The sequence below is a fragment of the Hippocampus comes genome, unplaced genomic scaffold, assembly GCF_001891065.2.
Source record: "Hippocampus comes isolate QL1 unplaced genomic scaffold, H_comes_QL1_v1.1 scaffold261, whole genome shotgun sequence".
In the NCBI taxonomy this organism is placed as follows: Eukaryota; Metazoa; Chordata; class Actinopteri; order Syngnathiformes; family Syngnathidae; genus Hippocampus; species Hippocampus comes.
Window position 1 is genome coordinate 4,770,257 of NW_017805824.1, and position 21,241 is coordinate 4,791,497.

The 21,241-nt window shown below is 40.0% G+C and overlaps 3 protein-coding genes across 5 annotated transcripts in view; all 3 read left to right on the plus strand.

The window, feature by feature from the left end:
* Positions 1-1,622, plus strand: part of LOC109525972 (uncharacterized) — a 9,289-nt gene extending 7,667 nt beyond the window's left edge. Inside the window, exons 9-10 of the mRNA XM_019886930.1 lie at positions 600-689; positions 777-1,622. Coding sequence (XP_019742489.1) covers positions 600-689; positions 777-941 — 255 coding nt within the window. The 3' untranslated portion in view covers positions 942-1,622. The remainder of the gene's footprint in view (positions 1-599; positions 690-776) is intronic.
* A 561-nt stretch (positions 1,623-2,183) lies between these two features.
* On the plus strand, positions 2,184-12,279 carry pir (pirin). 3 transcript variants are annotated; one of them, XM_019886927.1, is made up of 10 exons: positions 2,184-2,289; positions 3,014-3,110; positions 3,208-3,300; positions 7,198-7,278; positions 9,059-9,265; positions 9,335-9,419; positions 9,932-9,976; positions 11,013-11,116; positions 11,525-11,591; positions 11,675-12,279. In XM_019886927.1, exons 2-10 carry the CDS (start codon positions 3,024-3,026, stop codon positions 11,791-11,793), a joined length of 888 nt encoding a protein of 295 aa, XP_019742486.1. In that variant the 5' UTR covers positions 2,184-2,289; positions 3,014-3,023; the 3' UTR covers positions 11,794-12,279. The 3 variants fall into 3 exon arrangements, with proteins under 3 accessions (XP_019742486.1, XP_019742487.1, XP_019742488.1); XM_019886928.1 differs by having other exon boundaries at positions 11,034-11,116; XM_019886929.1 differs by lacking the exon at positions 9,932-9,976 and having other exon boundaries at positions 11,034-11,116.
* A 108-nt stretch (positions 12,280-12,387) lies between these two features.
* Positions 12,388-20,308, plus strand: vegfd (vascular endothelial growth factor D). The gene is made up of 8 exons (XM_019886926.1): positions 12,388-13,824; positions 17,064-17,265; positions 18,798-18,918; positions 19,118-19,187; positions 19,264-19,391; positions 19,487-19,605; positions 19,789-19,954; positions 20,049-20,308. Exons 1-8 carry the CDS (start codon positions 13,711-13,713, stop codon positions 20,065-20,067), a joined length of 939 nt encoding a protein of 312 aa, XP_019742485.1. The 5' UTR covers positions 12,388-13,710; the 3' UTR covers positions 20,068-20,308.
* Positions 20,309-21,241: the final 933 nt, after the last annotated feature.

Here is a 21,241-nt window from a genome sequence, read left to right on the forward strand (position 1 = left end):
GGCCTGCTCTGTTTAACCTGAAGCCCCCGAGCAACTTTAATTTACCTGGCAACGCAAGCTAGCTGATATATGATTCGTTAAAAACTTTACCATAATAAATAAGTTATTTATCGAGTGGCTTTCAATGTTATTTAAAATAACATTGAAAGCCACTCAACTAAGTGGAAATAATATGAGGTAAAGAATACAGAGAATAATTTTGTTTACATATTTATGAAAATAAAATAACTTATAATAAATTATAAAATAACATAAAATACATAAGAGTAAATTTACTTTTCTGAGAATGTTTAGGCCAGCAGAGAAGGCCTTGCTGGCCCTCAGGGTCCGCCACTGTCCTGAAGCTAGTAATTGACACAATTGACACCTACCCCCATAAAAGATTTGTAATTACCTGTAGATGCCGCCAGATGACGCTAAAGCAGTTTTTTAAAAAAATATTCAACTTTGCTTTGTCTTGAGCACAAAAACAGTAAATGTGCAGGTTCTTCAATAAATTACCGCGTGTGGCTCGCCCTCAAATATCTGTGACTAGACAAATTTGCAAATGCCAAACTACTACAAAAAAACAAAACAACTGTACATGCGTTCCCATAAAGGTACTTGATGGCTGGCCATGCATATCAGAGAGTTTACAGTGGACAGAGGGATGCCCTCTATACTTGATGGGGCAGTACACTGCTCTTCAGGTAATATTTTAGAGTGTTCAACAATACCTTAATTACTTAACAGACAGCAGAGAATCAATGTGCATTGTTCCTCTTGCCCACTGACAGATTGGACCTCATGCAGTAAACCTGGCAGGTGGACAGGCAGCCAGTATGAGAATTGCCAAGCACATCCTGCACCATCACAACAACTTGGAGGTGACTGAGCTGAAAGCCGGAAGATCCAAAACTGAAGAATATATTCAGCAAATGCAAGGACTTTTATGGCTCTAACTACAACATGGATGCAAGCATGTTCCTCAAAGGACCCATAAGGTAGTGATTCACATAGGTGACCTTTTGCAGAGCTTTTCAGTCACCCTGACACTACCGATGTACCATCACATGCAACCTATTTTGCCATTTATGTGTTTTTTTTTTAATTGTTCATTATCCATGCTTATATCGGTAAAATTTAACCTGAAGCAGCCTCAGTGTGCATACGCTTTTTAACACATGCATAAACTTTTTAACACATGTACAAAAGAATGACATTTCAAAATTTCCGTACCATTTTGGGTCACATTCAGAAAAGGCATAAATCTCTGGGTGATCATTGGGTCATTGATTTTTTTTCATTGCTTTCAAATGCGAGTGTCACTTCTCAGTTCAGGTTCTTGGTGTAGTCCTTTTCTGTCTTTTGTGTAACTGTTTGAAGCATGAAAAGCAGTTTTTCCAATTCATGGTGTGATTAAAATCTGAATTGTCACCCGACTTTGTTGCACATGACAGAGATATGCATTGCAAATGATTACAGTGTACACAACACCAAGGTTACAAATACTCATTCGAACACTTGATTATTCACTGTTCAGTAAAATAGAGCAGATGTGTCAAACTTTATGTCACAGGCAACCTTGTAATTATGGTCCCCCCTGGCAGCAGGTGGGGTACACCCTGAATTGGTTGACAGCAGGGGGAAACATGGACAAACAACCATTCACGCCCACACTCACATCGGGACCATTTAGAGTATTCCATTGACCTGCAACGCATGTTTTTGGAATGTGAGAAGAAACCGGAGTACCCCGAGAAAACCCACGCAGGCACTGGGAGAACATGCAAACCCCACACAGGAATGCCGGGGCCGGAATCAAACCCTCTGCCTCTGCACTGTGAGTCGGACGTGCTAACCAGTCACCCACCCAAATTAATAATAAAGACAAATTTTTAAATAAACTATTTTGCTTGTGGTATTGTTTTGTACCTGAAAAATGCATATTTAATGTGTACGTATGTGCTTTTCAGTCTATTTTTTTCTACGTTTCTTAATGAAAGAAGCACTTCTACTTCTGTTTTTTTTAAGCATCTGTACTTATATTTAACTACAAAGTGTGAATACTTCTGCAGAAGAGTGTTATGGAAAAGCTATTAGAAGTATTTGCCATGGTTATACGGTGTACACGTACTGTACTGAATGATTATATTTCTGTTTATGTTTACGTCCTGCTGGATTAAATTCTTTGGGCAAGAAATCGCTGCGTCACTGTGACTAATAGCCACGCCCACCGAATGACTTCCGGGTTTTGCTGCTGCAAGTAAGTAGAAAATAACGCAGACACTTGGATTCACTATTTTGAAGGTGAGTGTGTGAATTAAATTATATCTGCAAAATTAAATATTGCTTGCTCGCGTCTAGAAATATATCGAATCTGCTTCGAACAAATTTCAAGGTGCGACTTTCCTCTTCATTTTCAAACACGTCGTACATGGGAAACGCAGTTTCAAATATTTAGCGAAGACAGTTGTAATCTGTTCTTGTTTTTGCTTTCAATGACATGCATGAATCCTTTTCGCGTGTTGAGCATTCACAAACACCAAAATGATTGTAAATGCAGCATGGAGATGACGTCACTGGAACGCGATTTAGTGATCAGCTGACTCCGGCTGAAATAATTAATTAAAAAAAATCTTTTTATTCTAAATCTACCGCTGGTTAGTCTTCATTATACTGTATTATTGTGATCTAGATTTTACTACTAGATACCAATACATTTCGTGGGATGGGAACAGGTAGCGGTTGTGATGGTTGAAGTCAGGGTTTTAATTTAAATTGGTGAAAAATTCAGTGCAAAAGAAACAGTAGAAGGGTACCAAGCTTCGAACCCATACCATTATTTTCAAACCCCCAATTATTCACATTTATAATAATGTTACTGTTATCTGGAAATTTTACAATGTAGATTTTGTATATAGCAGTCATGGTTTTACATATTATTATTGTTGTTATTATTATTCTTATGATTAGTATTATAATTGTAATTATGAATAATAATCATAATAGTAATACTAATATTATTTTACAGCACAATAAACATGAGAAAAGTGGAGAAAACTGTACTGAGTGTTGAACAGACTGAGGGAGTTGGCGCTCGTGTTCGCAGAAGCATTGGTAGAAAAGAGGTACGTATGATAAATATGTTTTGAGTTATCACTACTTTCTGAATACATCAACTTTCATTCTATTAGGCATGATCTTATTCCCAAATGTCTCTCCCAGTTGGAGAACCTGGATCCTTTTCTGATGCTGGATGAGTTTCGTGTCTGCAAGCCTGCAGGTTTTCCAGACCACCCTCACAGAGGTTTTGAAACGGTATAGACTTTTGAAAATATTTGCTATAATCATTGAGCCACATTATGACAGATGTGATTATAAACTATAGTCATCCTGTATTTAAATACTTTTTAAAACATATTCAGTATATTTTAAAATTAACTGAGTTTAAATACATGTTCCAGCGAGACTCATCAGGAATTGGTCCTATAAAGTTTTTTAATTGCCTGTAGATCTCGCAAGAAGGTGGCAAAGCATTATTTTTTCAAATGAAACTTCTCAGCTCACATCAACACAGTTACTTGACACCAAGAGCTCATCTCATTTACAACTTTTTTTTGGTCCTCGTTCTTGGCTCCTCTGTTTACATGCTAGAAATTTCATTGAGGAGGGAGGAGATTGACAGAGGTGCAAGGTGTCATCATTTAATGGAGACTGGTACTAAGGATGACGTCACGTCATTCACGAGTATCACAAATGCACCATCTCCATGGCATAATTATTCCTTTCACCACTTTATGGTTCATCTTTAAAGTGGATTAAATTAAAGTCAAATTTCAAAACTGTTAGATGTGACAATCACTGCTTGGCAGATGCAAAGGCGAGCACAAGTGGTCTGTCCCAAGCCAGCCTCCCCCCGTCCCTTACTCCTCCAATACACACATTGCATATTTAGAATGACTTGAAAATGTGTGAAAATAAATGTACAATTTATTTATTGCTTATGCATTATGTTGAATGCGAACAACTGTGCAGAACCATGAAAAAGTTTTTATTTTCTTTATGTGGCTAAATGCATTTGAGAAAATAGTAGCTTAATTACAGCAAAACTTAGAAGCAGGCAGTTGGTTCAGTATAGTACAAGAAACCACGAGTCAGTGTAATCATGTCTTCTTGGTATCAGGCACTGTCGCAAATCGAACAGACACTGATCAAAATACATATATTCAAACTAAATAATCAATAAATGACCATTCAGTTAGCAAATGATATGTCCCTTCTCCAGTTCTGGATGTGCCACGCCCCGAAGCCATTTACGATCATCTCTCAATCTGTTGGCCACGAACTCTGCCATGATGTCGTTGCCATTACGGAAAATTGTCGAAATGGTTGACTTTGCCAAATCATAGTCTCGGGCGAGCTTCGTCTGGGAGACACCCTTTCCCTTTTGAAAGTGAGAAACAATTTCAGCCAGTCACAGCAATAAACCCACTCATCGCTGCTATTATAAATTTTTCTCTTCAGCTCTGCCTTATTTCACGGCCACGAAACCCGGAAGATTTCCAAGGTTATAGTTGTTGCTGCTCAACTTTACACTCGCCTCGACACTCACAATGAGTATGATCATTTCAATCCGGTTCCTGCAGAGCACACAATACCAGACAGTTCTCACAAGGGTTCCCAATGACCTACTAGTGACTGCTGACCTTGGCTCCCCCTTTTCTCTTGTTCTCCTTGACCTTTCCGCTTCCTTTGACACAATGGACCACAATTTTCTTTTGCAGTGGCCCCAGTCCATTGTGAGAATCTCTGGAACCATCTCCAAATTATTTCAGTCTTAACTCACAGGTAGAGCTAAGTGTCTCTCCCAGGGGAACTCAAGATGCTTACCCTACACTGCCACATGGGTGGGGTGCCACAGGGTTCATTTTTTGGGCCAGTCCTTTTTACCAATTACAGTACATGCTTCCCCTGGGTCAGCTCATCAGCAGGCATGGTGTTTACTATTACTACTATGTTGATGACGCTCATCGCTTATCACCCTCAGCCACAACAACTGCTTTCAGTGCCGGCCTGGAGGAGATGAAGCCATGGCTGACATCCAACTTCACCCAGTTAAAGAGCGCCAAAGTCAGTCATTCCCCATCACAAACATCACTATTTCTGGCCGCAACATTCTCTTCTCCCCCACTGCCACAAACCTAGGTGTCAAGTTTGACTCTCATCTTTCCTTTGACACCCACACCTGCCATCTCACAGGTTTCCTTCCTTCATCTCAACACTGCCAAACTCCACCCTTTCTCCTCTTTGTTTTATGCTAATAAACTGGTCCATGCCTTCATCTCATCCAGGCTGAATTACTGCAACTCACTTCCCGTCTGGGTCTCAAGCAGGAGCCTGCAAAAACTCCAGCGCATACAAAACTGCGCTGCCATGATCCTGACTCGTAAATACGACCATTTTACACCTATTCCAGACTCTCTACTGGCTACCTACTTTCTCCCAATCTCACTAGAAACTCTACCTACTTACCCACAAGTGTGTTCATGGAAATGCCCTCTTATACCTGAGCAAGCTTTTCAGCCCACGTAACTCCACAAGGAAACTCCGGTCTAAGGACTAAGGTCACCATGACGGGAGAGAAGGCTTTCCAAAACGGTGGCATGACGACTCTGGAATGCACTCCCTGAGTTTCTGAGGTCTCCTCAAACTTTGGAGACCTTCAAAAGGAAGCTAAAAACCTTTCTATTCATTTTACATTTTAAACCTCTACTTTTTTCCTGACTCCAAGTGTGCTTTTATTTTCACCAGTTGTCAGCTGTAGCCTTTTCTGTTTATTACTTTGTCTTTAAATTCTCTGTAGCACTTTGTATTGTAAAGTACATTGCAAATCAAATGTATTGTTATTAATTATTATTATTAATTCTAAGCCTTATGGGCTGGACATTAATCACCGTGGCAATGGTTAGTGAGGATGCAAGGGGGTTCACTGGATCTACAAACACAAACTTAAAACAACTTTATCGCAAACGTTCCAGATTAATCTCCCAGTGTGGGTGTTTTGGGCTGTACTCCCAGCATGCCTTTCTGCAGGTGTGTTTGCTCACATTCTCGTGACTTTGGAGAAGATACAGCTGTGCTGAAAGATCACAGGAGGCTCGCAGTAGGAAGTCGAGCTTTCAGATGTTCCCCATTAAATTCTTTCCCTATTGAATTCCCGACCCTGAGCTCAGCTCTTCTCTTGGCCACTGGGGCAGCCAAAAGGAACACACACACACACACACACACACACACACACACACACACACACACACACACACATACAAAAACACATGCGGCACGATCTGCATGAACAAGACCTGGAACATGACACTTCATCTAATGTGATTCTCTCCAACAAGGTTCAGTTTGTTGGCTTGTTCATTTGGATATTAAAAAGTAATATTATTATTATATTTTAAAAAAAAATGCTTCAGTGTATATTCAATGTCAGAACAAAGCTCAGCAAAACACCATTTGTCACCCAGATTTGATGTTTACATTGTGTGACTGAATCATATGGTTGAACCTACAGGTGTTTAAACTGTAATTCTCTTTTGTTTTATGTGTCAGTGAGATCATAAATTTTAAAATGGGAATTAGAAACAACTAGAAGCAAACGTGCTTTGGCACTTATGTGCAGAACTATGCGAGAAAGAGTGAGAACAGGTAAGAAGGAATACTTAAAAATTGCGTTTTAATAAAATTAGGTGTGTTCTAATCATCTTCATGTTATTGTTGTTGGAAAGATAAAGCACTCAGATCAGATCCTGCCTTTTTCACGAAACTGGACCACTGCTCTTATCCCATCACTGCTGTGATCGCAGCACCAGCGGGGATGATGGACACTTCAAGTTGTGCCCAGAGAGCAAATTCAAGAACCTACTTTTCCGATATTTTGACTGCCTCTCCATCGCCATCGGTCAAGCTCACTGAGAAAGCCGCCTGTTGTGCTTATGTTCAATGTTATGACATTTTGTTGCCTTGAAACTGTCCTCAGGATCAAGATGAAACGTCCTTTAATCTTCCAGATGGTGGAGGTCTTATCTGTCCGAGTGAGCTTGTTCTGCTGACCATTTTTCACAGTTTTAGGAAGATTGATTGGCAGTATAGCGTTGCCGCGTCAACATTTGCTGTGTTATCTTCTACACCTTCACTGTGTTGTTCCCCCAACAGGTAACGTACGTGTTGGAAGGGGCCATAGCCCATGAAGACTTCTGTGGCCATTCGGGGCGACTGAAACCTGGAGATCTGCAAGTAATTATTTTCCAACATTATTGGGCTGAATTTTAGAGGAGAAATGCCATGCCAGTCTGTCGCAAAAAGCGTTGGTAGCAAGTTTGTAGGTGAGCATTAAAAAAAATAAAATAAAATACACAAGATGATGAAAGCTTACTTTGTCTTCAAAGCTTACCAAATCACAATCAGCTTTAAATAATACAAATTAATTTTCACATTTATAATAACTAAAATGAGGAATGTGTCTCATACTGTTTTTATACTGCCATTACGTTTGAGGTAAATTAGAACTCATTATATGATTAACATCTCTAAGGATATGATTGACATTTTATATTTTTTGCTCGATATTTCATGACCTTTCCAAATTGACCGGTGCCAATCGGATAGACACAAAGTTCAACAAAATTAATGTGAAGATATTTTTTCAATGTCCTAAAGTTGGAGGATGATTATGAATGGTTTTACTTTTAAAAACCCTTCTTGAATGTTATTTGTTTTTGTTTTTTACATCTGGTCAATTTGAGCTCAAACCTCACACAGTTTACTATTCTTGGTAACAGAAACGGTTTTTCATTCCAGATGTTTTAGCTCGAACAAATATGGATTTTGAAATAATATGCATTAACCGCCAAATTGTCACGTTTTCGGCATTCGCAAATTCGCAGTCCTCTGTTATCACTAAGAAACTCACCCATTTGATGTTTTTATGCTCAGACCAAAGCCAAGCCTAATATAAAAGTATTGCTTTGACTCCATCTTGTGGCACAGCGATGCCAAGGAACTAACTTGAAGTGAGCAGAGGAGCTTCAGTTAACCACACCACTGACCTGTCTAATAGAGGAGCTGTTTTTGCCACCATCTTGTGGAATCTTAACCTTTCTTGAGGGGTTAAGGGCATCGATTACTTTTGGATTTTTACTATTCGCGGCAGGGCCTGGTTCAGAGACATTAAAAGACTAAAAATATATATTTTTCCAGGTTAATGTAAATCAGTGAGATTTTATGGTCATCTGTATATTTCTCAAAAATCCCGTAACTGGTGTTCTGGTTGTACTGGTTGGGGATTGTTTGATATAATGGTCTAATTCAGTGGTTCTTAAACTGGGTTCGATCGAACCCCAGGAGTTCGGTGAGTCGGTCTCAGGGGTTCGACGGAGCCTCTGCCATGAAGGGTAAGACACACGCAACTCAACATGTTTATTAGTTATGACACACCCGCTTGGCCATCATTGGCTGCAGATGATCACATGACATTGGTTGTCTAATCAGTGCTGTGGGAAATTTAGTTTGCTTCGTAGTCAGCGTGTCACTGTCGTGATAGTACGTCGTTCATTTAAAAAAAAAAGAGTATACTTATCCCTTGAAATGTTATTAACTTTTTTCTGTTTTTAATAAATGCGGGGTTTTTTTTATATCTTGAATTTGTAAAAATATATATGTATTTATTTTTCACTCATGACGGGTTCGGTGCATGTGCATATTAACTGGTTGTGTTCAGGACCTCTTAAAAGGTTAAGAACCACTGGTCTAATTGGAGAGTTAACACACAATGTACAGGACCTCGTAAGTTCAGCAACATAGATACCTTCATCACTTTCTGTCTGGTTAAATTGCTGTGCTCAAATGAGCACCAAAGATAACAGATGTAAATACAATTGAAGGTAACAGGAGGGTTAATTAGGTTTACGTGATAATTGCTCTGCTTCAAAAGATGTGAAAATGTGTGTGTGTGTGTGTGTGTGTGTGTGTGTGTGTGTGTGTGTGTGTGTGTGTGTGTGTGTGTGCGCGCGATCAGTGGATGACTGCAGGACGGGGAGTGGTTCATGCTGAGATGCCCATGTCTGAGGAACCCTTGGTGGGTTTGCAGCTGTGGGTGAACCTGTCCAGGCAGAATAAGATGGTGGAACCAGCCTATCAGGAACTGCAGAGCTCAGATATCCCCAAAGTGACTCACGGTGGGGTCACTGTGGCTGTGATATCTGGAGAAGCCTTAGGAGCAAAGGTTTCTGCTTGTTTCTCCTCTATACAGTGTGTTCCATTGGTTTGCGTATTGACTTACGCCGTATTACAGTCCAAGGTCTACACAAGGACACCGACAATGTATTTGGATTTTGTGCTGAAGATTGGAGCCCAACATGTACAGCCAGTCCCATCAGGTAAATAATAGTCATAAGGTATATTGAATGTATGGAAGAGGTTTGGTTATTGAAATCGTTCTGCTGTGGTCCATAGAAAAGAAGTATTAAAATTAATCGGATGACTGACTAATTAGCCGATTACGGCCCTTCAACCATCAACCAAAATAATCTGTTAAATGGGGATGTTATTTGATGCATTCTGATAAAAATCTACCTTTTTTCAATGAATGAGCCTATTAATCGGTCTTCTATATTTTTCTCTGCTAAAAATCGTCATCGGCCTCAAAATATACAGATCAGTCGGGCCCTAGTTTCTATCAAATGGAGAACTATTGGGCTTTAAAATATAAAAAGTATTCTGTTGGTCAGATTTGACATATTTGGCAATCAAATGAGTAACGTGTTGATGTTTATGTTATGTTTACTTTATTCTCCACTTAGATGATTCATGCTTTATAAAGGGAACTATCTCTACTTTTGTTAGCCACATGCAAGCCGTACCACTTAAATAATTGTTTGAATTTTCACAGGATGGACTGCCTTCATTTACACTCTGTCAGGAACCATTCATGTTGGTGAGTCCTAGACTTTTAACAGGAACGACTCTTGTTTTATTTCCGTCATGTAACATTTTGCTGTTAACATGGAATCAAAATTAATTGTGTACAGACAACCCCCTTTTAGCCTCACCTGCAATTATAGGTGAAAATCTGAGATATAGAGAGACCACATTCAAAAGATTTTGGGAATAGTTTTACCGAAGGATGGGCGAGCACCGATACCAGGTATTGTTTTGTGGTTTGTCCATGGTGAGAGGTGCGCTGCAGGTGAGGGCATACTTATTGCTGACCCAGCTCTGTTCCTTTACGTTAAAGTTTACCCCTGTGGACGAGACGATAGCCTCCTGCCTTCAGGTGGGGAGATGGGTTCCGAATGTTGTTTGTGCCTATGCACCAAACAGCAGTTCAGAGTACCGACCCTTCTTGGAGTCATGGAAGGGGATGGTGGAGAGCACCCACTCTGGGGACTCCCTTGTTTTGTTGGGGGACTTTAATGCTCAATGGGCAATGACAATGAGACCTGGAATGGCATGTTTCGGACATGTCTGAGGTGCACTCTCTTATTTCTGTGGTTTTGGTCACCGAGGTGGTTAAAAAGCTCCTCAGTGGCCAAACTCCAGAGGTGGATGAGATCTGTCCAGCGTTCCTAAAGGCTCTGTATGTTGTGGGGCTGTCCTTGTTAATATGCCTTTGCAGCATCTCGTGGACATTGGGGACAATGTCTCTGGAATGGTATCACGGGGGCCCTGTTTGCACTTGATCTGGTTTTGTGTGAGAGACGAAACGCTTTTACACAAAAACTGCTATTTCCAGTGAGACATCTATTTCTCCCTCCAAAAATGTCATAAAGGTTTTATTAGTGACAAGCAAGCCTTTCTCAGATTGGGCAAAATTGCTCTCAGATGTGTTTATGAACCCAAAACAATAGGCATTTGACTTTAATTGCATTAGCGTCCAACACCACATGTTCAATGGCACAATAACAATGAGTCAAATACTTGTCACTTGGATCATTTTTGGGGATCAATTTAATGAGACTGAGGTGTTCCAGTTGGACATTGTTCTCTTGAAGGCCCTGATGAGGAGCAGCAGAAGGTGGAGCCCCATCACACGGTGGTTTTTGGAGATGGGGACAGTATTCGATTTGAAAACAAGGTAAGAGATACTCTATATCACAGGTGTCGAACTCAAGGCCCGGGGGCCAGATCTGGCCCGCCACCTCATTTTATGTGGCCCACAAAAGCAGATCAAACATGTCAACTTCCATGATCCTTTCTAAAATGTCTATCAAAATTCTCATAATTTAAATTCACATATGTAATAAATAAGAGATATATTCTGAGCATTTTCTTGTTGCCAAACTCCTCATGATCGTAACTTAAACAATAGTTAAATCAACAGCTCTTCTTGACTTCTTTATATGGATTCAGTCAGAATGGCCCTCCAAGTGAAACGCTTACTAAAATGTGGCCCGCACCAAAAATGATTTTGACACACCTGCTCTATATACTCTCTCTTTCTGTGTCATTCTACTTCAGTCCACTTCTTTTATTTTCTCTTCAGGGTTCCGACATTTGCCATTTTGTCCTGATAGCTGGAGAACCCATCAATGAGCCTGTCGTGAAGCATGGTACATTTGTTCATTTGTTTGTCAACAACATTCCGATGTGTGTATACTAAATGGAACAAACGCTTCATGTGTTTGCTCTTCAGGTCCATTTGTAATGAACACGCAGGAAGAGATCAACCAGGCTATCAGTGATTACAGAAATGGTCAAAATGGCTTTGAGCGAGCCTTAAACTGGCGATCTCAGATCCGAGATTCTTTTTGACCATTATGTTGTACAAAATATATTATTTGCTACTTGCATCTATTTTTGTAATCTTTCTTTGGTCATAAAGTAAATTTACATTCCATTTTATTAGAACAACAACACCCTAGCACAGTAGTTTTTAAACCTTTCTATGCCGTATGCCATCTGAAAATAATATTCTCGCTCTCGAAGTGCTACCACAATTACCAACATCAAGTGCTCCAAAAAAATGGAACTGAGGTTTTATTTCTAAAAGGTTTATTTAAAATTGTTGTAAGCCATTGTAATGTCATACACATTTTGAACATTAACACTGCACTTACGAAAATGACAATAAAACAAAATTACTTATACTTATAAATAATGATTCATTGAAAATGCTTAGTGCGTAAAAGGTGAATAAAAACTGCACCAAAACAAACAGTTCTAAAAGATTACAAGTCAATATATTGTCCTAACAAGTCAAATACAACTGAGCTGTGCAAAACAAATATATAGAATTTTTAAAAGAATTTTTTAAATAAATAAATAGAGGTTTGTACATTTAAATCAGTTCCCCGTATTCTTTTGCAAGCCACTTGAAGGACGCTGCATCCAACATTGTCTTGAATATTTTTTTATGTGTTCACAAAATATAATTATGTGGAAGTAAAAGAAATTGTAATTTTACTAAATGTGTCATTTCCGAACTGCATATAAATGAATTAGGTATCCCAGCACAAATGACCAAATCCCATTATGGAAGTTTATTTAATTCTTTATTCTGTCTTGTACTAGTCCTCATAATACAGTCCCCTGTATTTTGGAGTTGTGGGGCGAGGTTTACTTGTTAATAATATTAAAATTGTTTTGAATTCAGAACACAACTGATAATTTGATGACTCTGACTGTGTGTTGTCCTTTTCATCGGAAATTGTTCAACTCTTCTGCTGGATCTCATTAGATTCTACAAGCCCAAGTCTATGCCACTGACGTTTGCGAGTGATTGCGAAGGTAGCGAATGTTGATTTTTCATCAGGGTTCATTCAAGGTCGCAAATGTTTGCATCGACGTTCTAATAATATGCAGAAAAAATTTTGAACATGTTAAAAATTTCTTGGCTACAAGAAAAACGTTTTTTTGAATGTCTTTGCAAAAGTCGGCGACGTTGAACGAACCCTGACAAAAAAATTTGCTACCTTTGCAAACACTCAAACCTTCGTCGCTCGATGGGATTCGGGCTTCAATGAAATATCTTCCTTAATGGTGATTTCCTCCAAGTAAGGAGGGGTATCATCTGTGGGACATCATGGGGCGGTGCAAGTTGCTTGTCTGCCCCCTCTCATGTGACAGAGGTCTGGATCACATTTAAAACACATGTTAGTGCTTGTGTGTGTGCAGAAGAAATTCATGATGATGGGATTTAACAGCTCTGAAAGGAAAGGTTGAGAGCTCAAAGCAAATAAGGCAAAAAACATTTTGTGGATTAAGAGGTACAGTAGGTGTAAGGCAGCCAATGACTAACTTAGATTCATAACCAAAGAGAAAGGAAACAGACTGAACTTCTCTCCGAGCTTTTTGCTGGCTCCATTTGGACAAAGGAGAAGGTGGGTGATAAGAAGCCTTCAAGGGACTCAGAATTTTATGAGGTCCTTTTCAGCTTCTAGCTCATTGCCTACTTACTCAAGTGAACACCGCATCAAAGCTGCACAAATAAGACGTTCCGAGTTGTAAAGCCCCTCCATTTGGCTGGCGGGTGTCTGGGGGCTGCTTTTGTGACAGGTTGCGTCTGGCTCACGCAGACACAGACACACCCACAGAGCAGGGTTGAGAGTTTATGCAGCACATACACGTTAGAGATCAGCTGGTCTGGCCCTCAGAGAGGTAGCCAGCTGTGAAAAGGAAGACAAGTTCATAGCGAGTGCTGCTCAGAGGCCAGAGCAGAGGATCCAGGGGATGCTGGTGAAGATGAAGCAGACTCTTTATCGAACCTCCTGCTTGGTGACTCTGCTGGTGGAGCTCAGCTGGATCAATGGGGGCCTCGGCCTGCAAAGACAGGTTGGAAGTAGGGTGAGTGGACCTTTTTGTCTTCATACACAAAAGTCGCAAGAGCTTGTAGTGCGGTTGGAGTGCGTTGGGTGAATGGATGATGGATGGATGGATGGATAGATAGATGCGGTCTTCAGGCGGGTGAATGCTAACCTGCAAAGCATACTTCACTGTAACCAGAAGTGGCACTCTCACTCTGTACTTAAATAGAAGTCTTACATTAAAAAAAAAAAAACACCATTGACAGTCACCAATGATAAACGAACCTCAGTAAAAAGCAGTCACACACCGACCACATACCAATGGCACCTGAGTGTTTTTTTTTTTTTTGGTCGAAAAAAATAAATGTCCTAAAAGATGCGATTTGAGGTAGTTGGGGATTCTCTTGAATCATTGAAATAAGAAGCTACGATGTTTGAATCAGTGACAACTGTACTTTGATATTTTTTTTTCCAACTTCCATTATCTCTACCTTGATTCCATTATTTTTCACTCCTAGCCAGAGGTCTGTCGTTTCACTTCCCCCTTCAATAATTCACAGTACTGAAATGTCATCGCAAACTACTGAGTTATGTATGCGTGTGAATGTATGTGTGTATATGTGTGTGTGTGTGTGTGTGTGTGTGTGTGTGTGTGTGTGTGTGTGTGTGTGTGTATATATATATATATATATATATATATATATAAAATCCTACGAAAACACTCACACTCACCACTGAAAAGTTTGCACATGCTCGACTGATATTTTTTTTTCTTTCTCAGTTCATATACAGTACATTGTTGATGGTATAGTGGTACACTCGCCTGACTTGTGAACGGGCAGCGTGGGATCATTTCTTACGGCGTAGATGTGTATTTGTTCATCTCTATATTTGTCCTGCAACTGACTGGCAATCAGTTCAGGGTGTAGCCCACCTTTCGCCCGAAGTTAGCTGGGATGGGCTCCAGCAACCCGCTGACCCTCTTCAGGATAAGCGGTGTTGAAAATGAAAAGATGGGTATGGTGCATGCTCTCATACACTACTAATCTCTTTACACAGTAGTGCATTTTCCATCACATGCACTACTGAAGCTCTCGCACACAATTGAAATGCTACTATCAAAATACACATAATGAAAGACACGTTTCAGTAGTGTGAACAAACTCTTATATTAGTAGTGTGTTTCTGTGACAAAAAAAAATCAATAGTGTATTTGAAAATGTTTTGTGCATAAGACAGTTTCAGTAGTGTGTCTGAGAATGTTTCATTCGTATTTGTTTAAAAAAATAAATAAATCACAAGTGGGTGTGAAAGGAATTATGCCCCTGATGGCCAATCATACAGCACGTGTGGCTCTCTTGTACATGCTGGAGGAGTAAAGCTATTTTTTGATTTGAGAGAATTGCTGTCTCCGCCTCACAGGTTATATTGTGTTATGTAAGTATGCACACGCAACACGAGAGTGTCGACAGAGTGAGCTGTGAAGGTGATGACATGCTGGAGACCAGACACTTGGCTGCATGATTGTGAGATTCTGAGTACTGACCAAGCCCTCAAAGATAAATTGTTTCAGTCTTGTGTCAGACAAGATGTTTGCATGCAAATTGACAAGCTCCAATTCAAGTGAAGTTAAGACATTGTGTAAAACGCACAAGGATTTGTAAATCCTTTTTGACCTAGATTTGATTAAATACATTACAAAGACATTTCATTTTAAACTTGATCATTTGGGGGGGGGGGGTTATTTTTCAAATATAAATTCATTTTGAATTTCATGCCTGCAACATGTTGCCAAAAAATGGGACAGGAGCATGTTCACCACTTTGTTACGTCTCCGTTCCTTTTAACAACACTCAATAGGCAATCCGGAACTGAGGACACGAATGGTGAAATCTCTGTGGGTGGAATTCTTTCCCATTCTTGTTTGATGTACATCTTTATTTGCTCAATAGTCTGTAGTCTCCATTGTCATAGTTGGTGCATTTTCAATGGGACACAGGTCTGCTGGCGGGCAAGTCTTATACAGTCCTTTACTACGAAGCCACACAGGACATGTGGCTTGCCATTGTCTTGTTGAAATAAAGCAGGGATGTCCCTAAAAAGGACAATGCTTGGATGGCAGCATATCTTGCTCCAAAACCTTTCTGCAACTTTCACCATTTTCACACATGTGCAAGCTACCCATGCCATGGGCGGAAAAACTCTCCTAAACCATCACAGATGCTGGCTTTTGAACTAATCCGCATGGTTTCTTTTCTCAAAACAAGTTGACATGGGCTCGTCAGACCACAGCAGACTTTTCCACTTTGTGTCAGTGCCTCTCAAATGAGAAGCCAGCGATGTTGATCTATGGCTTTCGCTTTGCATTGTAGCGTTTTAACTTGCGTTTATAAATGTAGCGACCAACCGTGATAACTGATTCTGGTTTTCTGAAACGTTCCTGACCCACGTGGCAAAGTCCTTTACACAATGATGCTGCGAGTACTGCCTGAGCGATCAAAGGTCACGGGCATTCAATGTTGGTTTTCGGCCTTACGTGCAAAGATTTCTCCAAATTCTCAAAAAATCAGTCGCGCATGTGCAAAGTCTTTTGATGATATTATGGACTATGGATGACCAAATCGCAAAAACTTCCTAAAATTGCGCATTTAGAATCATTCTTAAATTGATGGACTATTTGCTCAAGAAGTTGTTGTGTGAACCTTACCCCATCCTTGCTTGATAATACTCCTTTTGTATCCCAATCCTGACACTCACCGGTTTCCAATTAAATTTTTCACCTGTGGAATGTTCCAAATGGGGCATTGTTTTGCGTGATTTCCAAAGCTTTTCTTGCTCCTATTCCAGCATTTTTGGAATGTGTTAAAGACATAAAATTCAAAATGAGAGAATATTTCCAAAAAACAATAACACTCAATAGTTCTTGTCCTCGTTCTGTATTCAATTGAAGACAAGTTGAAAAGGATTTGCAAATCATTGTAATCTGTTTTTACTTTCCCTCCCAGCCAGATGCTGTTTCATTTCACCCTTCAATGTTGCCTAAATCATCTTTGTTTTCAACGTCATTGGAAGTGGGGGTTTGATTCTTTTCTGTTTCTTACTATCAGGCAAAAAAAAAAAAATTAATACAATCAATAGAGGTTTAATACAAGTCAGAAATTTGAGTTTAGACATTAGTTTAGTCTTTACATAACCTTGAGGCCTTGTTTGAATTCAGTTTTTAGAATGTTTGTGACCATGTACCGTAAATGAAAAGATGACAGAGTGTGGTCTTTACAGGTAATGAAGCAGTGGGAGAGGAAGGTACGCTCAGCCTCCAGCCTTGACGAGCTGCTCAGACTTGCAGACTTCCCCGACTGGAAGTTGTGGAAGTGCCGCATGAGACTGCAGCAGTCGGACTCTCTTTTCTCGCCACCTTCGGCCGGCTCCCACCGCTCGACACGTTACGCCGCAGAATCTTACAGCTTGGAGATACTCAAAGGTAGGACAGCAGGTCATGTCCAGTGCTGGTGTACAAGTAGGCTATGAATTTTAGATCTACCTCTCACACACACACAAATGAAACATTGTCACACTAACTACTGAAACAGTCATCAACAGAACACTCGCTAACACACTATTGAATGATTCTTTTTCGCTCATATACCTCAGCAAAATGCTCACACACTAAATGTTTTGCTCAAGCACACTACTAAAACACTCTCACACACTGCTAAAGGGCTCTCACACACATCTGAATAAAATTAGCTTTTGCGCATTCACACAATTGAAACACTCACAGCCACTACTAAAACACTCTCAAATGCACCACAGAGTATTTTTTCCCGCTCTGATACACTACTAAAATGATGTAGGCCATAACTGAATGCTCTCATGTGCATTAATGAAATACTTGCAGCCAACTACTGAAACTCTCTTATTTACTGCAGTGTTGAATTTTGCTCGCATTACCACATCAACGTTCTCACACACTGCTGAATTGTTTGAGCACGTAGATTACTGCAATGCTCTCACACAAAACCTCTAAAACGCTCACAAAAACTCTAGTAAAACAGTCTCACAGCCACTACTGATTATTTTCGCTCTCATACACTACTAAAATGATGTAGGCCATAACTGAATGCTCTCATGTGCATTAATGAAATACTTGCAGCCAACTACTGAAACTCTCTCATTTACTACACTGATTGATTTTTATTTGCATTACTACATCGTTCTCACACGCTGCTGAATTGTTTGAGCACATACAATTACTGCAATGCTCTCACACAAAACCACTAAAACGCTCACAAAAACTCTAGTAAAACAGTCTCACAGCCACTACTCGCTCTCATACACTACTAAAATGCTTTCACACGTTGCTGTAATGCTCTCATGCGCCCTAATGAAACACACACGCGCAAACTACTGAATCACTCTCATTCACTGCACTGACTTTTTTCACACTCTCATACACTAATGAAATGTTCTGGCACACTAGTGAAATATTCTCATACACACTGCTGAAACTGTCACACGCACGCGCACACACACACACACATACACACACACACACACACACACACACACACACACACACACACACACACACACGACTAAAATGCTCTCATGCAGACTACTGAAAAGCTCACATCCATTACTAAAATTCTAAGGCAGACTACTGAATCACTGTCACACTGTAGCTGTCATTTTTTTGTTCCCATGCTGTATACTACTAAAACGCTCTCATGGAATCTACTCTTAAACTCGTAACTGAAAGGAATATTTCAGTCCATTAAGATGATCGCAGTTCATGAAATTAGGTGTGGAAGGGTTTCAGTACTGTGTATGAGAGTGTTTCATTGCTCTGTGTGCCAACATTTCATTTGTGTGTGTGTGTGTGTGTGTGTGTGTGTGTGTGTGTGTGTGTGTGTGTGTGAGGGAGAGAGAGAGAGAGAGAGAGAGAGAGAGAGAGAGAATCTTGTCAATTGTGTGTCTGACGGCCCCTCACAGCACGTTGTGTTTCCCATGCAGCCATAGATGAGGAGTGGCAGCGGACACAATGCATGCCAAGAGAGACTTGTGTGGATGTGGCCAAGGAACTGGGTACTGACCCGTCCATGTTCTTCAAGCCACCTTGTGTGTCCGTCCACAGGTTTGTCTATCACGAAACCGCCTCCACGTCATTCACTTGATATTCACCGTCGTATGGATCACGCATCATTTATCTGCCATCCTTGATATCCGGCTAGAGGTCCATGTCCTACAACACTCTTGGTCCACACCAGTAAGACAATTCGGCGCACGACTGGACAGATGTTATTCCACCGATGTTTTCATTTTCCTGCTGACAGGTGTGGTGGCTGCTGCAATCAAGAAGGTGTCACATGCAGAAACACAAGTACAGCGCTGGTCAACAAAACGGTAAGTGCATTTCTCAATGACATTGTGCTCTTGAGCAAATTAAATCCAATACGTTTTATGGTGGCGTACATTTCAGGTCCTCAGCGTGATTCCATTCAAGTTTGTACCGGAGCCTGTGCTGATAAAAGTTGTGAATCATACAGAATGCAAATGCATGGAGCCTGCCATTATACGACGTAATGCTCAGCCTCAGAGGGGCAGTGGGTGAGTCTGAAAACTGTCAATTCAGGCTCTCAAATAAATGTAAGCCGTGGTTGATGTACAGTCTGTATGAACATAGGCTACTTTTTTTTTCTCAGTTGTTCTCTGATTGGACAGCTTTCAGAGGCTGAGAATTCCAGGAGACTTTGCGTCAGCGGTTGGATTTGGGATTGTACAAGTGACAAATGCATACCGTACCCCTCTAATAGTAGCCCAGGTGAGTGTTTAGTTTTTCTGGTCACATTGCATTAGGTGTCCAAGGTGCAAGGTGTGAATTTTTCCACATATCGGAATAAATAAAAGCAAACAGTCACAAGAACCACATGAAGCAGATCAAATAAATATTCTAATTGCCTTTCCCATCACTGACTTGCAACTATAATTGTTACCTCCTGTTTAGATTTTCCAATGACTTCATGGATGCCCGACTGTGAGATCGACGTGGATCGTTGTGACTGTATTCCACGAGCTGATCCAACTCCCCAACTAAGAATGGTTCAACGCTGTCACCTCAACAGCTCCATCTGTTCTCACAGACGTCAATATTTTGACCCCTCCTCCTGCAGGTATAAAACACACGGAACTTTTACACAACGAGAGGTTCCCATGTGGACTTAATTGTGTCCTAATGCATGGATGTTTTCTCTCTCCTCATGGCAGATGCAAGTGGCCCAAATAGCAGCAAGTATGACAACCTGCAGACCAATCCTTTTGGAGGCAGAGAAATAGTGGCACATAATTTATTTACAACATTATTTATACAAATCACGTGAACTAATGGAGATTATACTTAGTCACAGGACCATGTTAATTAATTTTTAACATTCTGATCTTATGTTTGAATCAATTTGTGAATTTTGATATTCGGTTTTTCGTGCACTGAATATATGGATTATAAAAAGGTTATTTTTTATAATTCAGACTATTGCTCACGTTTTATTTTACAATGCATTTGCAAAACACTGATCGACAAACTTAAAATTATTTTTTTATCAAAGATTTAAGTCAAGTTTTCTCAATGATTTTTTTGGGGTGATCATTCCAAATCTGCCTTTATTTTTTCCTGCTGTTTTCATAAGAATAATAATAATAATATAAACTGTATTATATTGAGTAATAGTTATTATTTAAGGGTTTGGTTCAGAAACAGGTGTTTTTTTTCTGGAAATGTCATAGGAAAAAATTCATGGTATCGCCCAAGTTTTTATCAGCCAAAATTAAAAACCAAAAAATGACAATACTGTATCTTAAAAATGTGCTGGGGGGGCGGGGGGAGGGACATTTTATTATTATTTTTTAAGTCGGTGTCAAAAATAGTGTTACACATAGTTACTTTTGTGTGACAAATAGACACAGGTTTCGGCCATGGAGTCGAAAAATCATCTTTATCTGCATTTTACATATGCAGGAATGAGCTTTCAAAGTTAACCGACCAACATTCAGCTACATATTTGCACTTTTTTATGTTTGTATGCCCATGACGTCGATAGGTTAGAGAAGTTGTATTTTTTTGGCAGTGGTTATTTGTCGTGAACGTCTCTGATTGGTCAGTCGCCGCAGAGAGGAATTCTAAACCCGCCATGAATCGTGACTACAGTAGGTTGGCCGCGTTAACTGGCTCCCGATTACAGCTGTGTTCGTTAGGGCAATGCCAGTCCAGTAACTTTGCATTTCCTAATCATTACCGTAACTTTTTGGATGTATGTGAAAATAAAATCCCAGATTTGAAACAATATCCAGATCCCAAAATCATGGCCCATGAGTCACTACTTCATTAGGTTTTAATGAAATTGGTTGAGTTAATTTTTAAAATGGTTTTAACATGCACGGATGTAGTCCTGTACAACTGCACT